The sequence below is a fragment of the Oncorhynchus tshawytscha genome, linkage group LG14, assembly GCF_018296145.1.
Source record: "Oncorhynchus tshawytscha isolate Ot180627B linkage group LG14, Otsh_v2.0, whole genome shotgun sequence".
Taxonomy (NCBI): domain Eukaryota; kingdom Metazoa; phylum Chordata; class Actinopteri; order Salmoniformes; family Salmonidae; genus Oncorhynchus; species Oncorhynchus tshawytscha.
The window spans coordinates 54,060,649-54,081,742 of record NC_056442.1 but is presented as its reverse complement, the minus strand read 5'-3'; the positions used below and the strand labels follow the sequence as shown (position 1 = coordinate 54,081,742).

Below are 21,094 nucleotides of genomic sequence, written 5' to 3'. Positions count from 1 at the left end.
CTGTCCTCTCTCACACATACAACCACTATGATGTGTCTTGACTGACACACACACCTCACACTCCTGTCCTCTCTCACACATACAACCACTATGATGTGTCTTGACTGACACACACACCTCACACTCCCGTCCTCTCTCACACATACAACCACTATGATGTGTGTTGACTGACACACACACCTCACACTCCCGTCCTCTCTCACACATACAGCCACTATGATGTGTCTTGACTGACACACACACCTCACACTCCCGTCCTCTCTCACACATACAACCACTATGATGTGTGTTGACTGACACACACACCTCACACTCCTGTCCTCTCTCACACGTTCTGTCTCTCTTTCTAAATCTCCATTTCTCACACATACAACCACTATGATGTGTGTTGACTGACACACACACTACAGAAGTGGACCCACAAAGAGATCAGGTTCACTCCAACCCAATATCTACCTCCTCCATTCCTCTAGTCCTCTGAGATAAATAGTTAAATGATTCATTAGGACTGACAAAGAGGATAGTTTCCACTCCAACCTTACACCCAGCAAACTGAACCACCCCATAATACTCCACTCACGCTTTCAGATGCTCTGTTCGTCATCCTGTCACACGTGTCCAAAGAACTGACAATAACATTGGAACGTGTGTGATGTCAGAGAACGTTTTTTAACAAGTCAGTTAAGAACTAATTCTTATTTTCAATGCCGGCCTTGGAACGGCAGGTTAACTGCCTTGTTCAGGGGGCAGAACGACGGATTTTTACCTTGTCAGCTCGGGGATTCGGTAACCTTTCAGTTACTAGTCCAACGCACTAACCACTAGGCTACCTGCTGCCCCATTCAACAATGTCTACCTCAATGTCATAGGAAAACAACACACCCTAACAAACACAGATGCTGTCAACATAGTGTAGGTCATTTTCATCACTGTGACAGAGGAGGAACCATGCATGACCAGGACAAGTTGACTGAACCATACCCGGACTGGCACCCATGGCTTGGACATCTGATCCCTGTAGTAGAGCTGCAGTGCCTGGTAGAGGAGGGGTACGGGTGGGGAGGCTGGGGTACTGAGCGCTTGATCCTGTTATTTTAATGGGCATATTTATTTATCTTTATGACTCCTCGTGCGACTCTCGGGACCAACCGCGTCCCGGGACAATAGCGCAGTTTATGTGATTAATAACTTTAAAAGCTCAAACTTTATGGCTATTTTTTTTTTACTCAGAAACAAATAAGTAACTGACTCTAGAACCACCAGAGGCGGGCGAACACGCCTGTATCGGTTTACATCCGAGCTATACCTACCGATAGGCCCGAACAAAGACCTGCCTTGTGGTGATTGCGGTTAACCCGCACAATGCGGTTGAGGGGGTTGGGTGAGGGGGTTGCACCTTTAGTGCTTTGTCCGTGGGATGCCATTTATCAAATACCCCTCTATACCTCACCCACACTCTCTCTCCGAAAATCCCCAAGGAGTCGGAGGGGGTTTACCCTGTGTCTTTCTTTAGGGGAGCCTTTGTTATTCACCATCAATGCAATTCTGGTGCAAATCGGTGTCGCAAAGGAAAATTAAGCGGAAATCACAAATTATTGTGAAACGCATAAAACATTCACAACTTTGGTTTTAATCAATCTCTTGCAAATGAATTCATGATTTTGATGTCACATGAAACATATACTTTTAATGCTCACTTAATTAGGTTATTTGCACAACAATGAACAACCTAATATATGTATTTATAAAAAAAAATATATATATATAATAGCATTTGCCTAATCAAAAACTTTAAGCTTTAGTTTGAATAAATAGTATTTTGCGAAAAATGTTGGCAAAACATTGGTCAGTTAGCCCATTCAAAACATAGACTACCATTGTTTTATGTGGTAGCCACCGTAGATGAACTCAAAGACAAGGGCAGGTGCATTGGTCAGCAAGTTGTTCCTTGGCTCCTCCGACTGCAGCCTTCCTGCCCGAGCTCACCTCGTGAAAACAACGTTGCAACTGTAACATTGTCAATGGCAACATGCTCACTTTACTCAGAAACGGACGCTGTGCCAAGCGAGAAAAATATATACTATGTTGACCATCGAAGAGCGCACAATAACACTTGTAACATATAACATATATTCTCTTTGCTAGTCCAACAAAGAAATGACATACTTACGTTAGTCCGTTCTTTCCAGAGTCGACTTCTAATAAAATGTCAACATCTATTCACCTGAATAATATTCCTTCAGGTTTTCCATGTCAAGAAGTATACTAGCAAATCAATAATATCCCTTTCCCGTCTAGTAGTGAAAGGAGAATGCCTAACCGTCCAGACCGAGTCCCTACCGCGTTCCCATTCAAGTGACCGGGCAACGTGTTAAAACCCGGAACGGGATTCTCGGAACGGGTTCCTGAAAAATCTCTCTGTTGCCTTTAGGTTGCAGATGGGGGGGATTGAATAGTATAATACTCACTTAATCCCACTCCTACCTCCCTATTTATCTCTCACTCAAAAGTCAAAAATGTATATAAATTAATTCCCTTCCAAAAAAAAGTGACTATTTTTTATTGAGTTTCAATTTCACACTTGGATTTCAGAATTATTATCTAGTGTAGTGTGTTATTATCTAGAGCAGTGTGTTATTATATAGTGCTGTGTGTTATTATATAGTGTAGTGTGTTATTATCTAGTGTAGTGTGTTATTATCTAGTGCAGTGTGTTATTATCTAGTGTAGTGTGTTATAATCTAGTGCTGTGTGTTATTATCTAGTGCTGTGTGTTATTATCTAGTGCAGTGTGTTATTATCTAGTGCTGTGTGTTATTATCTAGTGCAGTGTGTTATAATCTAGTGCTGTGTGTTATTATCTAGTGCAGTGTGTTATAATCTAGAGCAGTGTGTTATTATCTAGAGCAGTGTGTTATTATCTAGAGCAGTGTGTTATTATCTAGTGCAGTGTGTTATTATCAAGCACAGTGTGTTATTATCTAGAGCAGTGTTTATTATCTAGTGCAGTGTGTTATTATCTAGTGCAGTGTGTTATTATCTAGAGCAGTGTGTTATTATCTAGTGCAGTGTGTTATAATTTTCGAGCAGTGTGTTATTATCTAGTGCAGTGTGTTATTATCTAGTGCAGTGTGTTATTATCTAGAGCAGTGTGTTATTATCTAGTGCAGTGTGTTATTATCTAGTGCAGTGTGTTATTATCTAGTGCAGTGTGTTATTATCTAGAGCAGTGTGTTATTATCTAGAGCAGTGTGTTATTATCTAGAGCAGTGTGTTATTATCTAGTGCAGTGTGTTATTATCTAGTGCAGTGTGTTATTATATAGTGCAGTGTGTTATTATATAGTGCAGTGTGTTATTATATAGGGCAGTGTCTTATTATATAGTGCAGTGTGTTATTATACAGGGCAGTGTGTTATTATATAGGGCAGTGTGTTATTATATAGTGTAGTGTGTTATTATATAGGGCAGTGTGTTATTATATAGTGCAGTGTGTTATTATATAGGGCAGTGTCTTATTATATAGTGCAGTGTGTTATTATATAGGGCAGTGTGTTATTATTTAGTGCAGTGGGAATCAGACAGGCTTGTAGTGATGGTGCTTCTACAGTTAACATACACAAATGGTTCTGGAATAGTCTCTCCGTGGTTTCCTTCCCACAATCCCCCAGTGGCAGTTTAAAGTCTGCCAGCACAATTCATCAGTGCTCCATGCAATTTACAATTCAAACCAGCCAACCAGAGTCCACAAACAACCACTAGTGACATTTACACAACAAAGGACACACAGGCCCCTGTCCCCCCTCACCCCTTCTTCCTCCTCCCCCCTGGTTACAAAATCCCCTTCTGCCCCTCTCCTCCTCTCTGCGACTCCACCTCTCCTCCTCTCTGCGACTCCCCCTCTCCTCCTCTCTGCGACTCCCCCTCTCCTCTCTGCGACTCCACCTCTCCTCTCTGTGACTCCACCTCTCCTCCTCTCTGCGACTCCACCTCTCCTCTCTGTGACTCCACCTCTCTGCGACTCCACCTCTCCTCTCTGACTCCACCTCTCTGCTGACTCCACCTCTCCTCCACCTCTCCTCCACCTCTGCGACTCCACCTCTCTGCGACTCCCCCTCTCTGCGACTCCACCTCTCCTCCTCTCTGCGACTCCACCTCTCCTCTCTGTGACTCCACCTCTCTGCGACTCCACCTCTCCTCCTCTCTGCGACTCCCCTCTCCTCCTCTCTGCGACTCCACCTCTCCTCTCTGTGACTCCACCTCTGACTCCACCTCTCCTCTCTGCGACTCCACCTCTCCTCCTGTGACTCCACCTCTCTGCGACTCCACCTCTCCTCCTCTCTGCGACTCCCCCTCTCTGCGACTCGCCCTCTCCTCCTCTCTGCGACTCCCCCTCTCCTCTGCTCCAGTGTCTGTTTTCATCCTCTCCAGCCTCTCTCCTCTCTGTGTAGTAGACTGCTCCAGTGTCTGTCTCCAGCCTCTCTGTGTAGTAGACTGCTCCAGTGTCTGTCTCCAGCCTCTCTGTGTAGTAGACTGCTCCAGTGTCTGTCTCCAGCCTCTCTCCTCTCTGTGTAGTAGACTGCTCCAGTGTCTGTCTCCAGCCTCTCTCCTCTCTGTGTAGTAGACTGCTCCAGTGCCTGCCTCTCATTGGGTGATTGAGGGCCATAGACCAGGCTCCAGTCTTTACATTATGTGAGTGAGTACTCTAATATCTGAGTCATGTTAGCTCTAGAGACCCCTTTAATGAGCTATTCAACCCCTCTGCTCTCACCCTCTCTCACACCCTCCTGTGGTTTGCAGGGGCCCAACTACGGTCTCACCTCTCAGATTTGGTGTTACCATGGCAATGGTGATCTCAGAAGGGGGGGGGGGACTCAGTAGACCCTCACAACTCTATCACTGGGACAATCCAAAGCCCCCCATTTCCCCCTCTCTAACACAAACACTCCTCTGGGGAAAGGGGAACAGAGGGATTTGGGGTTTAAAAGGGAAGTGAAAGCCAAGGGATTAGCATAAGGGCTTCAGACTAGTGATGATAATGGTTCAATGTCCCCAATCCCAGAGAGACCAAGTTTACCATGGGTACATTAGAGGCCAACAGAATGAATGGAAACCAGTGGTCTGTAACTGTCAATGAATGGAGCTGGATGGATCTTTAACTAAAATAAAGAGTCAGACAAGGAATGGGAGACAGACAACACAGGAAGGTAAAAGTTATTTATTTGTTTACAATTACATGTGGAAACCTTTCAGTTATAAACACTTAGAAAATCTGTCTATGACGCTTTTCATTGCCAGATAAAATAGATTAGTATTTTGACCCCAAAAAAAGAATGCCAATTTAACTATTGATTATGTTCTTGAGATGAAATAAAACCAAGTTGTTTTATTTATCTAGATAAGACAGGCTTCTTTAACTCCCACTGTTTTTTTTCTCCTGCTAAAAACATCTGGACTTCTGAAACATCAAAACATGCCTCTTCAGACCTGTGAAAACAACCAATATTATTTAGACAGGATAAAACAACATTATTTAGACAGGTGAAAACATTATTTAGACAGGTGAAAACATTATTTAAACAGGTGAAAACATTATTTAAACAGGTGAAAACATTATTTAGACAGGTGAAAACATTATTTAGACAGGTGAAAACATTATTTAGACAGGTGAAAACATTATTTAAACAGGTGAAAACATTATTTAAACAGGTGAAAACATTATTTAGACAGGATAAAACATTATTTAGACAGGATAAAACATTATTTAGACAGGATAAAACAACATTATTTAGACAGGATAAAACAACATTATTTAGACAGGATAAAACAACATTATTTAGACAGGATAAAACAACATTATTTAGACAGGATAAAACAACATTATTTAGACAGGTGAAAACATTATTTAGACAGGTGAAAACATTATTTAGACAGGATAAAACAACATTATTTAGACAGGTGAAAACATTATTTAGACAGGATAAAACAACATTATTTAGACAGGTGAAAACATTATTTAGACAGGATAAAACAACATTATTTAGACAGGTGAAAACATTATTTAGACAGGATAAAACAACATTATTTAGACAGGATAAAACAACATTATTTAGACAGGATAAAACAACATTATTTAGACAGGATAAAACATTATTTAGACAGGATAAAACAACATTATTTAGACAGGATAAAACAACATTATTTAGACAGGATAAAACAACATTATTTAGACAGGATAAAACAACATTATTTAGACAGGATAAAACAACATTATTTAGACAGGATAAAACAACATTATTTAGACAGGTGAAAACAACAGATATTATTTCCTTATCCGTTATCTCTAGTCCTCCATCTCTCTGTCTACCATGGTCCAGCTAAAGCCTTCTGAATATTCTGGTTTCTAGCTACAGCTCAGTCTAGTACAGGAAGACCTGGCTGACTGCTCTGGTCCACGTCGCTCTGGTCCACGTCGCTCTGGTCCACGTCGCCCTGGTCCACGTCGCCCTGGTCCACGTCGCCCTGGTCCACGTCGCCCTGGTCCACGTCGCCCTGGTCCACGTCGCCCTGGTCCACGTCGCCCTGGTCCACGTCGCCCTGGTCCACGTCGCCCTGGTCCACGTCGCCCTGGTCCACGTCGCCCTGGTCCACGTCGCCCTGGTCCACGTCGCCCTGGTCCACGTCACCCTGGTCCACGTCACCCTGGTCCACGTCACTCTGGTCCACGTCACTCTAGTCCACGTCACTCTAGTCCACGTCAGAAGTTGTCTACCTCTTTAGCTGAACATGAGAACCATTCAATAGTCTTCAATATTTACATCAATCATCTTCATAATGGAATAGAATAAATAGAACAATCTACTCTGTTTTTAATTACAACAACAAATCAAATACTGACTGTACTATAAGCACATAAACAATTGTTTAGAGACTGAAAATCAATAGAAGACAGATATTTTGGTGGGATTTCAGGTATTCCATTTGAATGTGAAATATTTTAAAATACATATTCTTCAATGATACGTCAATGTTATTATATTGACTGAATAACTTAGAAAATAACAACTAATTTCTATATACAGATGGGCATCATTTAAATATATTAGCATGAAATTACCCTCTATCCAACCAGTGCTTTCTGAGGTACCTCCACAAAGAGAATTTGTAAATCGCCCCCATCACAATCTCCCATCAAATTTCACAATGGCTTTTACATGCAGCATTACTTATTCATGAATGAACATCTTCTAGAATATAAAACACAATGCAGAAATTAATTAACCAAATGCATATTTATTTCACATGCGTTTGATGTGGATTTGTGGATTTCTGACAGCCAAGTTTCTTTACATAATCTAATGAAACATCAACACATTCTGACCTACGAAGGGGAACACCAACTGTAAGTAGACTGGTTTCTATTCTGTCTTGTCAATGCCGTGTCAGTGCGTTTAATGTCCAACGATATATATCAACTTTAATAAGGAAGTGGGTCAAAACGTTTTTTTTTTTTTTGTCCCATGTCTACGATTTTGTCGATACCCCCATTCGTTTGAGACATCGTTTCACACTTTTCCCCGATAGTAAAGAACAGGAGAAAAGATTGTTTGTACAGATAATCGTGTGAATATTGTCCATTTTTTATTTTGAGAGCAAATCTCTGGGCAATCAGTTGACAAATAGATGATCCACTTCACAAACACAGACACATAATGACACAGCCGTATTCTGAGACAGGCCTGAGCCTTGTAACAATCATGAACTTACTGTCAAGCCTAATTGAAATCAGCCAATCAGACAGTCAGTCACTCAACCAACCAATCATGTCCACTTGAAGATCCTCCTGATGAGTCTGACCAGTGAGTTGTCCCAAACAGCCTGTGAGGTCCTCTCCCATAGGCTATCCTCTTTCCACATGCCTCGCCCCTTCCGCTCGGCCTTGACCTCTGCCTTGAGCAGCCGTTGGTGGAGCCGCAGGTAAAGGTGGGACTGAGGATGGAGTCCAGAGACTGGGACAGTGCGTGCCAGACCCAACCTCAACACCTCCTCATTCAGACACAGACTCCTCAATGACCCCTGGGGGAGAGAGAACAGAGGGAGGTTAATACCATATCTGTAGGTTTCATTCTCTTCAACATTCAGTTAATTCATAGCCATAAAGAGAGTGACAGTGTCCTGAAGATACCAGAGAGTCAGTAACTAACTCATGTTAGTCCACTCAGACAGTAAGGCTGTGTGTACACTGGCAGCCCAATTCTGATCTTCTTTTACACTAATTAGTCTTTTGACAAATCACATCAGATCGTTTCACATCAGATCTTTTTCAGAGCTGAACTGATTGGTCAAAAGACCAAATTAGTGAGAAAAAAAATATAAAAATTGGGGTTCCTGTTAAAACGCAGCCTCACTGACCCTGCTACGAGAAACCAGACAGTAACTGACCCCGTTACCAGAGACCAGACAGCATCTGACCCCGTTACCAGAGACCAGCCAGCATCTGACCCCGTTACCAGAGACCAGCAGCATCTGACCCCGTTACCAGAGACCAGCCAGAAAGACAGCATCTGACTGACCCTGACCCGTTACCAGAGACCAGCCAGCAACTGACCCCGTTACCAGAGACCAGCCAGCAACTTATCCCGTTACCAGAGACCAGCCAGCAACCCCGTTATCCAGCCAGCATTACCCCGTTAGAGACCAGCCAGCAACTGATCCCGTTACCAGAGACCAGCCAGCAACTGACCCCGTTACCAGAGACCAGCCAGAAACTGACCCCGCTACCAGAGACCAGCCAGCAACTGACCCCGTTACCAGAGACCAGCCAGCAACTGCCCCGTTACCAGAGACCAGCCAGCAACTGACCCAGCCAGCAACTGTTACCAGAGACCAGCCAGCAACTGACCCCGTTACCAGAGACCAGCCAGCAACTGACCCCGTTACCAGAGACCAGCCAGCAACCCCGTTGAGACCAGCCAGTTACCCCGAGACCAGCCAGCAACTGACCCCGAGACCAGCCAGCAACTACCCCGAGAGACCAGCCAGCAACTGACCCCGTTACCCCAGCCAGCAACTGACCCCGTTACCAGAGACCAGCCAGCAACTGACCCCGTTACCAGAGACCAGCCAGCAGCTAAACCAGCGTTTACCAGAGACCAGCCAGCAGCTGACCCCAGCAACTGTTACCAGAGACCAGCCAGCAACTGACCCCGTTACCAGAGACCAGCCAGCAACTGACCCCGTTACCAGAGACCAGCCAGCAACTGACCCCGTTACCAGAGACCAGCCAGCAACTGTCCCCCAGTTACCAGAGACCAGCCAGCAACTGTCCCCGTTACCAGAGACCAGCCAGCAACTGACCCCGTTACCAGAGACCAGCCAGCAACTGACCAGAGACCAGCCAGCAACTGACCCCGTTACCAGAGACCAGCCAGCAACTGACCAGAGACCAGCCATTAACTTATCCCGTTACCAGAGACCAGCCAGCAGCCCGTTAAGAGACCAGCCAGCAACTGACCCGTTACCAGAGACCAGCCAGCAACTGACCCCGTTACCAGAGACCAGCCAGCAACTGACCCCGTTACCAGAGACCAGCCAGCAACTGCCCCGTTACCAGAGACCAGCCAGAGACCAGCCAGCAGCACTGACCCCGTTACCAGAGACCCCGTTACCAGAGACCAGCCAGCAACTGACCCCGTTACCAGAGACCAGCCAGCAACTGACCCCGTTACCAGAGACCAGCCAGCAACTGACCCAGTTACCAGAGACCAGCCAGCAACCAGAGCCCCCGTTACCAGAGACCAGCCAGCAACTGACCCCGTTACCAGAGACCAGCCAGCAACTGACCCCGTTACCAGAGACCAGCCAGCAACTTATCCCAGACAGCAACTACCAGAGACCAGCCAGCAACTTATCCCAGACAGCAACTGACCCCGTTACCAGAGACCAGACAGCAACTGGCCAGAGACCAGCCAGCAACTGACCCCGTTACCAGAGACCAGCCAGAAACTGACCCCGCTACCAGAGACCAGCCAGCAACTGACCCCGTTACCAGAGACCAGACAGCAACTGACCCCGTTACCAGAGACCAGCCAGCAACTGACCCCAGTTACCAGAGACCAGCCAGCAACTGACCCCGTTACCAGAGACCAGCCAGCAACTGACCCCGTTACCAGAGACCAGAGACCCCGTTACCAGCCAGCAACTGACCCCGTTACCAGAGACCAGCCAGCAACTGACCCCGTTACCAGAGACCAGCCAGCAACTGACCCCGTTACCAGAGACCAGCCAGCAACTGACCCCGTTACCAGAGACCAGCCAGCAACTGACCCCGTTACCCCGTTACCAGAGACCAGCCAGCAACTGACCCCGTTACCAGAGACCAGCCAGCAACTGTCCCCAGCCAGCAACTTACCAGAGACCAGCCAGCAACTGACCCCGTTACCAGAGACCAGCCAGCAACTGACCCCGTTACCAGAGACCAGCCAGCAACTGACCCCGTTACCAGAGACCAGCCAGCAACTGACCCCGTTACCAGAGACCAGCCAGCAACTGACCCCGTTACCAGAGACCAGCCAGCAACTGACCCCGTTACCAGAGACCAGCCAGCAACTGACCCCCAGTTACCAGAGACCAGCCAGCAACTGACCCCGTTACCAGAGACCAGCCAGCAACTGACCCCCAGAGACCAGAGACCCCCGTTACCAGCCAGCAACTGACCCCAGTTACCAGAGACCAGCCAGCAACTGACCCCGTTACCAGAGACCAGCCAGCAACTGACCCCGTTACCAGAGACCAGCAGCAACTGAGTTACCAGAGACCAGACAACTGACCCCGTTACCAGAGACCACCAGAGACCAGCCAGCAACTGACCCCGTTACCAGAGACCAGACAGCAACTGACCCCATTACCAGAGACCAGACAGCAACTGACCCTGTTACCAGAGACCAGACAGCAACTGACCCCGTTACCAGAGACCAGACAGCAACTGACCCCGTTACCAGAGACCAGACAGCAACTGACCCCAGACAGCAACTGGCCCTGTTACAGAGACCAGACAGCAACTGACCCGGTTAGACAGCAACTGGCCCTGTTAGAGACCAGACAGCAACTGGCCCTGTTACCCAGACAGCAACTGGCCCTGTTACAGCCAGACAGCTACCAGAGACCAGACAGCAACTGGCCCTGTTACCAGAGACCAGACAGCAACTGGCCCTGTTACCAGAGACCAGACAGCAACTGACCCTGCGTTTTCCAGAAATCCTGGTTGGAGAATGACAGATTTCCTGGTTATCCTGGGAAATCTCCAACTGGAATTTCGAGAAAACCAGGGAATTTATTGCAAATTCCCTGAATTTTGAAACCCTGCTGACAGACACAGACAGCAACTGACCACGCAGACAGACAGACACAGACAGTAACTGACCCTGTTACGAGACCAGACAGACAGACACCAGACAGTAACTGACCAGACAGCAACTGGCCCTGACAGACACAGACAGTAACTGACCACGAGACCAGACAGCAACTGACCCTTTTTCCAGAAATCAGACAGACACAGAAATCTCCAACTGTAACCAGGGAATGACCACTGAAGAAACCCTGACAGACACAGACAGCAACTGACCCGCCAGACAGACACAGACAGTTATTGACCCGACCGACAGACACCAGCCAGTAACTGACCCGGCTAACAGACACCAGACAGTGCAGTGTCTCCTCCTCTCTGCTGACCAGTTTGAGCCACACCGTCTGGGCCGGGCTCAGGTGCTGCTCCAGCCACACCCTCCCCTCTGGGGTCAGCTCCACCCCCGCCAGGCGCACAGCCAGTGGATACACACGACCACCACCTGAGGAGAGAAGACCTGCCTGGTGAGAGACACATACAGTACACCTGAGGAGAGAAGACCTGCCAGGTGAGACACACAGTACACCTGAGGAGAGAAGACCTGCCAGGTGAGACACACATACAGTACACCTGAGGAGAGAAGACCTGTCAGGTGAGACACATACAGTACCACCTGAGGAGAGAAGACCTGTCAGGTGAGACACACATACAGTACCACCTGAGGAGAGAAGACCTGTCAGGTGAGACACACATACGATACACCTGAGCTAAGGAGTTCCTAGCTATGGCTGTGGTCTATTGCATAGACCTGAAGGTGGCACAGTCAGGAGCTTGACAAACTGAAAGACAGACTGTTGTAAGATATAGTATCAGACATGCACTATGCAAAGATGTACAACCACAGCAGTAGAGATACTGTATTACTGAAGGCACAGGCAAGGAAATACATTAAATAACTGTGGCCAGAGGTCAAGCCTGTGTCCTAAAACTACAGGAGGTCAAAGAGACAAAGCTATAGAGAGAGTCTACTAATCTCTTTAACTAGAGGAGAGCGTCTCCCTGGTCTCAGACGGAGATGTAAGAGCACTTTCTAATACCCTCTAAGTCAGTTTGACTGCAGGGCAGAAGCATAACGTAATACTGCAGCTAGCCCTCTTCTCTAACAGGCTTACTATGCTAACTCAGTCCGATGAAGGGAGCTAAACTAAGTCTTGTAATCGTTTATGGTCCAGTGCCCTTGAATGCGGGCAGAAGACATGACACTCACGTTTAGAAAAAATAAATGTTGGTCTAAATTAGATAAAGATTAAAAAGATGTTGACGTTTCAGTCACAATGACCTTTATCAGACATCAAGCCATGATCCAATACCTATCAAATCAAATGAATTGGATTAAAATAGTGTACTTTCATTTTAGGAAAATATATATAAAACTGTCTCTACAGGAGAGACCAAACATTAGGTTGACTACGACACTTCATCAAAGCAAACCTTCTCTTCCACTAAATCAAACAGCACAGTTAGAGACCAGCTGACAGTCTACGGCTGACAGTTATGTTAAAGAGACCAGCTGACACAGTTATGTTAGAGAGACCAGCTGACACAGTTATGTTAAAGAGACCAGCTGACACAGTTATGTTAGAGAGACCAGCTGACACAGTTATGTTAAAGAGACCAGCTGACACAGTTATGTTAGAGACCAGCTGACACAGTTATGTTAGAGAGACCAGCAGACACAGTTATGTTAAAGAGACCAGCAGACACAGTTATGTTAAAGAGACCAGCAGACACAGTTATGACACAGTTATGTTAAAGAGACCAGCAGACACAGTTATGTTAAAGACCAGCAGACACAGTTATGTTAGAGAGACCAGCAGACACAGTTATGTTAAAGAGACCAGCAGACACAGTTATGTTAAAGACCAGCAGACACAGTTATGTTAGAGAGACCAGCAGACACAGTTATGTTAGAGAGACCAGCAGACACAGTTATGTTAGAGAGACCAGCAGACACAGTTATGTTAGAGAGACCAGCAGACACAGTTATGTTAAAGAGACCAGCAGACACAGTTATGTTAAAGAGACCAGCAGACACAGTTATGTTAGAGAGACCAGCAGACACAGTTATGTTAAAGAGACCAGCAGACACAGTTATGTTAAAGAGACCAGCAGACACAGTTATGTTAGAGAGACCAGCAGACACAGTTATGTTAGAGAGACCAGCAGACACAGTTATGTTAAAGAGACCAGCAGACACAGTTATGTTAGAGAGACCGACCAGCTGACACAGTTATGTTAGAGAGACCAGCTGACACAGTTATGTTAAAGAGACCAGCTGACACAGTTATGTTAGAGAGACCAGCAGACACAGTTATGTTAAAGAGACCAGCAGACACAGTTATGTTAGAGACCAGCAGACAGTCTATGGCTGACACAGTTACCGTAATTGCTGGACTATTAAGCGCACCTGAATATAAACCGCACCCACTGAATTATTTAAAAAATATGTATTTTGTACATAAATAAGCCGCACATGTCTATAAGCCGCAGGTGCCTACCGGTACATTGAAACAAATGAACTTGGTCACTATCTTCCTCCTCCTGTGCACTGAAACCACTGAAGTCATCTCCTTCGGTGTCGGAGTTGAAAAGCCTCAGAATTGCTTCATCCGATGTTGGATCGTTTTCATTGTTGCTCTCGTCACTTTCATCCGGAGGCAAATACCCCGCTGAGCTCATGCTGCCCCTTCAACACGCAGCAGTCCAGCCTTTCCAAACCCGTTGATGATAGTGGACTTTTTGACAATGCTCCACGCTGTCAGGACCCACTGGCAGACTTGACCATAAGTTGCTCTTCGCCTGCGGCCCGTTTTAGTGAAGGATTTCTCCCCACTTGTCATCCAAGCCTCCCACTGAACAAGGAGCACCACCTTAAATGCACGATTTACACTGATGTCGAGTGGCTGCAAATACTTTGGGCCATCTGCTTTTCTTCCCTCTGAAAGCTGTTGTTGTCTTTCTGCACTGAGTCAGTTCCTCACGCTGCTGTTTCCAACGTCTTATCATCGACTCATTAAGGCCAAGCTCCCGTGCAGCAGCTCTCTTTCCTTTTCCAACAGCCAGATTTATCGCCTTCAACTTGAAAGCTGCATCATATGCATTTCTCCGTGTCTTTGCCATGATGAGGGTGACAAAATGACTACCGTAATCAGAATGATGGGAAGTTTGAGCGCGCTTTACGTCACATTATGTGACGGTGCTCAGTTTTTTGGCGGCATGAATCTTGTGAAAGCGGGAAAAATCCATAAATTAACCACGTCATTGTATAAACCGCGAGGTTCAAAGCCTGGGAATAAAGTAGCGGTTTATAGTCCGGAAATTACGGTATGTTAAAGAGACCAGCTGACACAGTTATGTTAGAGAGACCAGCTGACACAGTTATGTTAGAGAGACCAGCTGACACAGTTATGTTAGAGAGACCAGAAGACACAGTTATGTTAAAGAGACCAGCAGACAGTCTACGGCTGACACAATCGGGCTCCTGAGTGGCACAGCAGTCTAAGGCACTGCATCTCAGTGCAAGAGGCGTCACTACAGTCCCTGGTTCGAAAAAAGGCTGTATCACATCCGGCAGTGATTGGGAGTCCCATTGGGAGGCGCACAATTGGCTCAGCATCGGCCGTCATTGTAAATAAGAATTTGATCTTAATTAACTGAGTTGCCTAGTTAAATCTAAATAAAAACATTGAAATGTCAGAGACGGTTACGTAAGAGTGCAGCAGACAGTCTATGGGCAACAGTTATGACACTCTAATAGGGATTAGTATAGATTTAAATGACTAATTGGGGACAGCTGCGTGAATGATGAGACTAGACTTTTCAACAGCTGGGAGGTGAATTCTAATCTTCATTATCATACTGTAATTGGCCTTTACCCTGTGGGCTCTGAGTGTGTTGGTAAAGTTGAAGGGCATGTGAACCCATCCATTCTTCCCATACCTTTAGCCAGTAGGGGTCTACCATACCTTTAGCCAGTAGGGGTCTACCATACCTTTAGCCAGCAGGGGGTCTACTATACCTTTAGCCAGTAGGGGTCTACTATACCTTTAGCCAGCAGGGGTCTACCATACCTTTAGCCAGCAGGGGTCTACCATACCTTTAGCCAGTAGGGGTCTACCATACCTTTAGCCAGCAGGGGTCTACCATACCTTTAGCCAGCAGGGGTCTACCATACCTTTAGCCAGTAGGGGTCTTCCATACCTTTAGCCAGCAGGGGTCTACCATACCTTTAGCCAACAGGGGTCTACCATACCTTTAGCCAGCAGGGGGTCTACTATACCTTTAGCCAGTAGGGGTCTACCATACCTTTAGCCAGCAGGGGGTCTACTATACCTTTAGCCAGTAGGGGTCTTCCATACCTTTAGCCAGTAGGGGTCTACCATACCTTTAGCCAGCAGGGGTCTACCATACCTTTAGCCAGTAGGGGTCTTCCATACCTTTAGCCAGTAGGGGTCTTCCATACCTTTAGCCAGCAGGGGTCTACTATACCTTTAGCCAGTAGGGGTCTTCCATACCTTTAGCCAGTAGGGGTCTACCATACCTTTAGCCAGCAGGGGTCTACCATACCTTTAGCCAGTAGGGGTCTTCCATACCTTTAGCCAGTAGGGGTCTACCATACCTTTAGCCAGCAGGGGTCTACCATACCTTTAGCCAGTAGGGGTCTACCATACCTTTAGCCAGTAGGGGTCTACCATACCTTTAGCCAGCAGGGGGTCTACTATACCTTTAGCCAGTAGGGGTCTTCCATACCTTTAGCCAGCAGGGGGTCTACCATACCTTTAGCCAGTAGGGGTCTACCATACCTTTAGCCAGTAGGGGTCTACCATACCTTTAGCCAGTAGGGGTCTACCATACCTTTAGCCAGCAGGGGGTCTACTATACCTTTAGCCAGCAGGGGTCTACCATACCTTTAGCCAGCAGGGGTCTACCATACCTTTAGCCAGTAGGGGTCTTCCATACCTTTAGCCAGCAGGGGTCTACCATACCTTTAGCCAGCAGGGGTCTACCATACCTTTAGCCAGCAGGGGGTCTACTATACCTTTAGCCAGTAGGGGTCTACCATACCTTTAGCCAGCAGGGGGTCTACTATACCTTTAGCCAGTAGGGGTCTTCCATACCTTTAGCCAGTAGGGGTCTACCATACCTTTAGCCAGCAGGGGTCTACTATACCTTTAGCCAGTAGGGGTCTTCCATACCTTTAGCCAGTAGGGGTCTACCATACCTTTAGCCAGCAGGGGGTCTACTATACCTTTAGCCAGTAGGGGTCTTCCATACCTTTAGCCAGTAGGGGTCTACCATACCTTTAGCCAGCAGGGGGTCTACTATACCTTTAGCCAGTAGGGGTCTTCCATACCTTTAGCCAGCAGGGGGTCTACTATACCTTTAGCCAACAGGGGTCTACCATACCTTTAGCCAGCAGGGGGTCTACCATACCTTTAGCCAGCAGGGGGTCTACCATACCTTTAGCCAGTAGGGGTCTTCCATACCTTTAGCCAACAGGGGTCTACCATACCTTTAGCCAGCAGGGGGTCTACTATACCTTTAGCCAACAGGGGGTCTACCATACCTTTAGCCAGTAGGGGTCTACCATACCTTTAGCCAACAGGGGTCTACCATACCTTTAGCCAACAGGGGTCTACCATACCTTTAGCCAGTAGGGGTCTACCATACCTTTAGCCAGCAGGGGTCTACCATACCTTTAGCCAACAGGGGGTCTACCATACCTTTAGCCAGTAGGGGTCTTCCATACCTTTAGCCAGTAGGGGTCTTCAATACCTTTAGCCAGCAGGGGTCTTCCATACCTTTAGCCAGCAGGGGGTCTACCATACCTTTAGCCAGCAGGGGGTCTACCATACCTTTAGCCAACAGGGGGTCTACCATACCTTTAGCCAGCAGGGGGTCTACCATTCCATTTAACCAGCAGGGGGTCTACCATACCTTTAGCCAGCTGGGGGTCTACCATACCTTTAGCCAGCAGGGGTCTACCATACCTTTAGCCAGCAGGGGGTCTACCATACCTTTAGCCAGCAGGGGGTCTACCATACCTTTAGCCAACAGGGGGTCTACCATACCTTTAGCCAGCAGGGGTCTTCCATACCTTTAGCCAGCAGGGGGTCTACCATACCTTTAGCCAGCAGGGGGTCTACCATACCTTTAGCCAGCAGGGGGTCTACCATACCTTTAGCCAGCAGGGGGTCTACCATACCTTTAGCCAACAGGGGGTCTACCATACCTTTAGCCAGCAGGGGTCTTCCATACCTTTAGCCAGCAGGGGTCTTCCATACCTTTAGCCAGCAGGGGGTCTACCATACCTTTAGCCAGAGGGGGTCTACCATACCTTTAGCAAGTAGGGGGTCTTCCATACCTTTAGCCAACAGGGGGGAGAGGATAGGGATGTAGATGGGGATGTGCTCCACCTCCAGTCCCGTCTCTGTGATGGTCTGGACTCTCCCTCTGAGGCTCACATTCTTCTCTATGAACCTCGCTGGGATCTCGGAGGCTAATCCAAACCTAGTGATCTGACGATGGGTGGTGAGGCACAAAAGACCTGGTTAGAAAAGCATTCATAACCGTTGGAAGTACAACGTGTTGTAATCTGTTACACTGTACCTTCCTATGACGTCACCGTGACATAATTGTTTCGGGCAACACAAAATTGGAACCAATTACTAGTATTCTATTAACTAAACAAAACGACATATCATTATATTAGCTGAACACAACAACAGATAAGCAAGACCTTTCTAAAGCCAATGGGTGGTCTGGTTGATCTGGTTAAAAAGAAAAGGCTAACTAAACAACATCAACTAGGATAAACACATCAGGCAAACAGCTCATCAACTGCCACCCTCCATCCTAAATTGACCGTATGATCTATCCGGCCATATGACATTTAAATTGAACAAGGGGGAATGGATCATCTCATCTCCAGTCTGGTAAAAAAAAACGCCACAATCTGTTGGCGTCTTCGAGATAATTCCCTTGACATTGGGCAGAGAATTTAGCCCGTCTTTAACATGGGTTTGTGGGAAACTCGACTCGCTACCTCCTCCTGGTGGAACATACCTGCATCACAGCTCGCTTTATATGAATAGGCTAAACTACGTACCAATTTAATACTCCTTGATATTACTATTACCCCGGCAATTGCTAGTCCAGTACTGATGTTCTAGAAGAGAAAACAGATAGATGTTAGCCAAAGATGTGTTAGCTAACGTTGGGTCTTTATTCCATTTTAACAATATCTAATCTGCGGTCTCATTTGAATGAACCGTCTTATCCCCTTCAATGCTTGCATCTGCCATTTGTATCCCATTTGGTTCTTACCCGGACAATGGTTAAATTATCGTCAGCGAACTGAGAAATTACTGAAATTATATTTTTAGACGGTGTTTCTCCTTTCTCGTCCGTCTCTGCCTCACTTCTGGACTCCGGCATGTTGTTGACATGTCTAAAAGACTACAACAGTCGCCCCGCCCACTAAGTACTGTAGGTAGCGTGGACCAAAAAACCCTACAGTACCGTCTGGTGTGGCGTTTTCATTAATGTTTCATTATCTAGTCCTATTACTGCTAAATTGAATGTTATATATATATATTGTGTATAGAAAATATGATGCAATAGCATCAATTAGGTGTGAGATGTGTACAAACATTCTCACGGCGTCACAAAGTACAGTATGTTATTGGAGTAATCCCGACACAAAACCATTTGAAACCACTGTGTGCATTTCTAAGACGTATTAAATATTTTCCATATATATCTTGGGAATGTTGGTACAAAAGTTCCTCAGAACATATTACAGCATAGCGTGTGTACAAGTCCCATGGGGTACAGTCCAGAGTTGGGGTCCATTCTGTAGAAAATACTACCGATTCAGAAAGTAAAGCAAATGTCAATTCCAAATGTTCCTCGTTGAACTATTGAAGAGAAATGGATCATTGAAATGGAATTGAACCCCAAACTCTGGTACGGTCACCCTGTAAGGTCTGATCTTTTCAACTTAAAAGGGGTCACGTGAACACTGGCCTCAGAGAGGGTAAGGACAACTCCAACACCAAAGCAGGTTGTTTAAAACCAGCTTTTCTTGTATGTTGGGTATCAAATATTTGTTTGCAGCAACCCATCACAAATGATTTGTATTCCATGTGAAAGTCAATAGCTGAACAATCTTTTTAAAAACCCTCTCTTGCGGTAATTTTGGAAAATAATGTACAAACTGAAATTAAGCCAAACAGACATAAAAAAAAAAAGTTAATATTCATTTAATTTAAATATTTAGTAAATCAAACAAATCATAGCTGCAGTCAAGGGCCATAAATATTTGAACATTAACCAAGTTATTATTATTTTAGCTGTTTAACCACAGCATATTGGGGTTTAAATTAAATAATGAATATGAGCTGAAAATGCAGACTTTTAGCTGTAATTTGAAGGTATTTACATCCAAATGAGGTGAACAGTGTAGGAATTACAGCACTTTTTTATATATTTATGGACCTGACTGTATACATACATTTCCTTATGTAAGTGAATGCTGGTCTTGTATAGTTGTATAGGTCATATTAAAATAACTGTAAATAGTACTGGCACAGACAGGCATAAGACCATGTACAAACAGCAGCATCGCTATCACAAGTTGTAAAATAAACAGACAATTTAAAAACTATATGTTCAAGGATAACAAAAGTCTTACAGAATGAAGGCTTTGCATCTGTGTGGAAACTCACTTACAGTATGAAGGCTTTGCATCTGTGTGGAAACTCACTTACAGAATGAAGGCTTTGCATCTGTGTGGAAACTCACTTACAGAATGAAGGCTTTGCATCTGTGTGGAAACTGAAAGGCTTTGCATCTGTGTGGAAACTCACTTACAGAATGAAGGCTTTGCATCTGTGTGGAAACTCACTTACAGAATGAAGGCTTTGCATCTGTGTGGAAACTCACTTACAGAATGAAGGCTTTGCATCTGTGTGGAAACTCACTTACAGTATGAAGGCTTTGCATCTGTGTGGAAACTCACTTACAGAATGAAGGCTTTGCATCTGTGTGGAAACTCACTTACAGAATGAAGGCTTTGCATCTGTGTGGAAACTCACTTACAGTATGAAGGCTTTGCATCTGTGTGGAAACTCACTTACAGAATGAAGGCTTTGCATCTGTGTGGAAACTCACTTACAGAATGAAGGCTTTGCATCTGTGTGGAAACTCACTTACAGTATGAAGGCTTTGCATCTGTGTGGAAACTCAGTGTGCAGTTTTTTGTTGTTGTCCCCCACAAAGGAGAAACACCTGATTTAGGATCATCTCATTTTACCCCCAACCCCGACTTTCACATTTAGAAACTGAGCCACATCTGAATTTGGACCTGTGGTTAGGGACAGAAATGAGGAGAGAAACAGAGAAGCTGAATGATCAGGTTTCCACACATGGATCAATGTAAATGTTGTTTTTTTGTGCAGCCTGATGTGGAACACAGCGGAGACCCCCCAAAAAAAAGGCCATCTTGTTCATTTCAACAAATACACAGAAAAATGATCATTTCTATCACACAATCCAAACAGAACCATTATAAGTGATCCCAGATCCAGACCTGACTGGTCCCTTTCACACAACCTCTGACCTCTCATCGCTGGTTTCGAAGAAAATACTGTTGTAATCCCCCAAAATGACAGACATCTATTAAAACCAG

The 21,094-nt window shown here is 45.7% G+C and overlaps 2 protein-coding genes across 3 annotated transcripts in view; both read right to left on the bottom strand.

Moving 5' to 3' along the window:
• Positions 1-2,336, bottom strand: part of LOC112267500 (1-phosphatidylinositol 4,5-bisphosphate phosphodiesterase eta-1-like) — a 111,803-nt gene extending 109,467 nt beyond the window's left edge. The window contains exon 1 of the mRNA XM_042297682.1: positions 2,171-2,336. The gene's annotated coding sequence lies outside the window, so the exon portion shown is untranslated. The remainder of the gene's footprint in view (positions 1-2,170) is intronic.
• Positions 2,337-5,202: 2,866 nt separating this feature from the next.
• On the bottom strand, positions 5,203-18,884 carry c18h3orf33 (c18h3orf33 homolog (H. sapiens)). Of its 2 annotated transcripts, XM_024445601.2 has the most exons (5): positions 18,730-18,884; positions 18,512-18,571; positions 17,768-17,921; positions 11,682-11,845; positions 5,203-8,075 (listed from the first exon to the last, which is right to left on the bottom strand). In XM_024445601.2, the coding sequence occupies exons 1-5, from the start codon at positions 18,838-18,840 to the stop codon at positions 7,821-7,823; spliced, it is 744 nt and encodes a 247-aa protein (XP_024301369.1). In that variant the 5' UTR covers positions 18,841-18,884; the 3' UTR covers positions 5,203-7,820. The 2 variants fall into 2 exon arrangements, with proteins under 2 accessions (XP_024301369.1, XP_024301370.1); XM_024445602.2 differs by lacking the exon at positions 18,512-18,571 and having other exon boundaries at positions 18,730-18,877.
• Between the last annotated feature and the right edge of the window lie 2,210 nt (positions 18,885-21,094).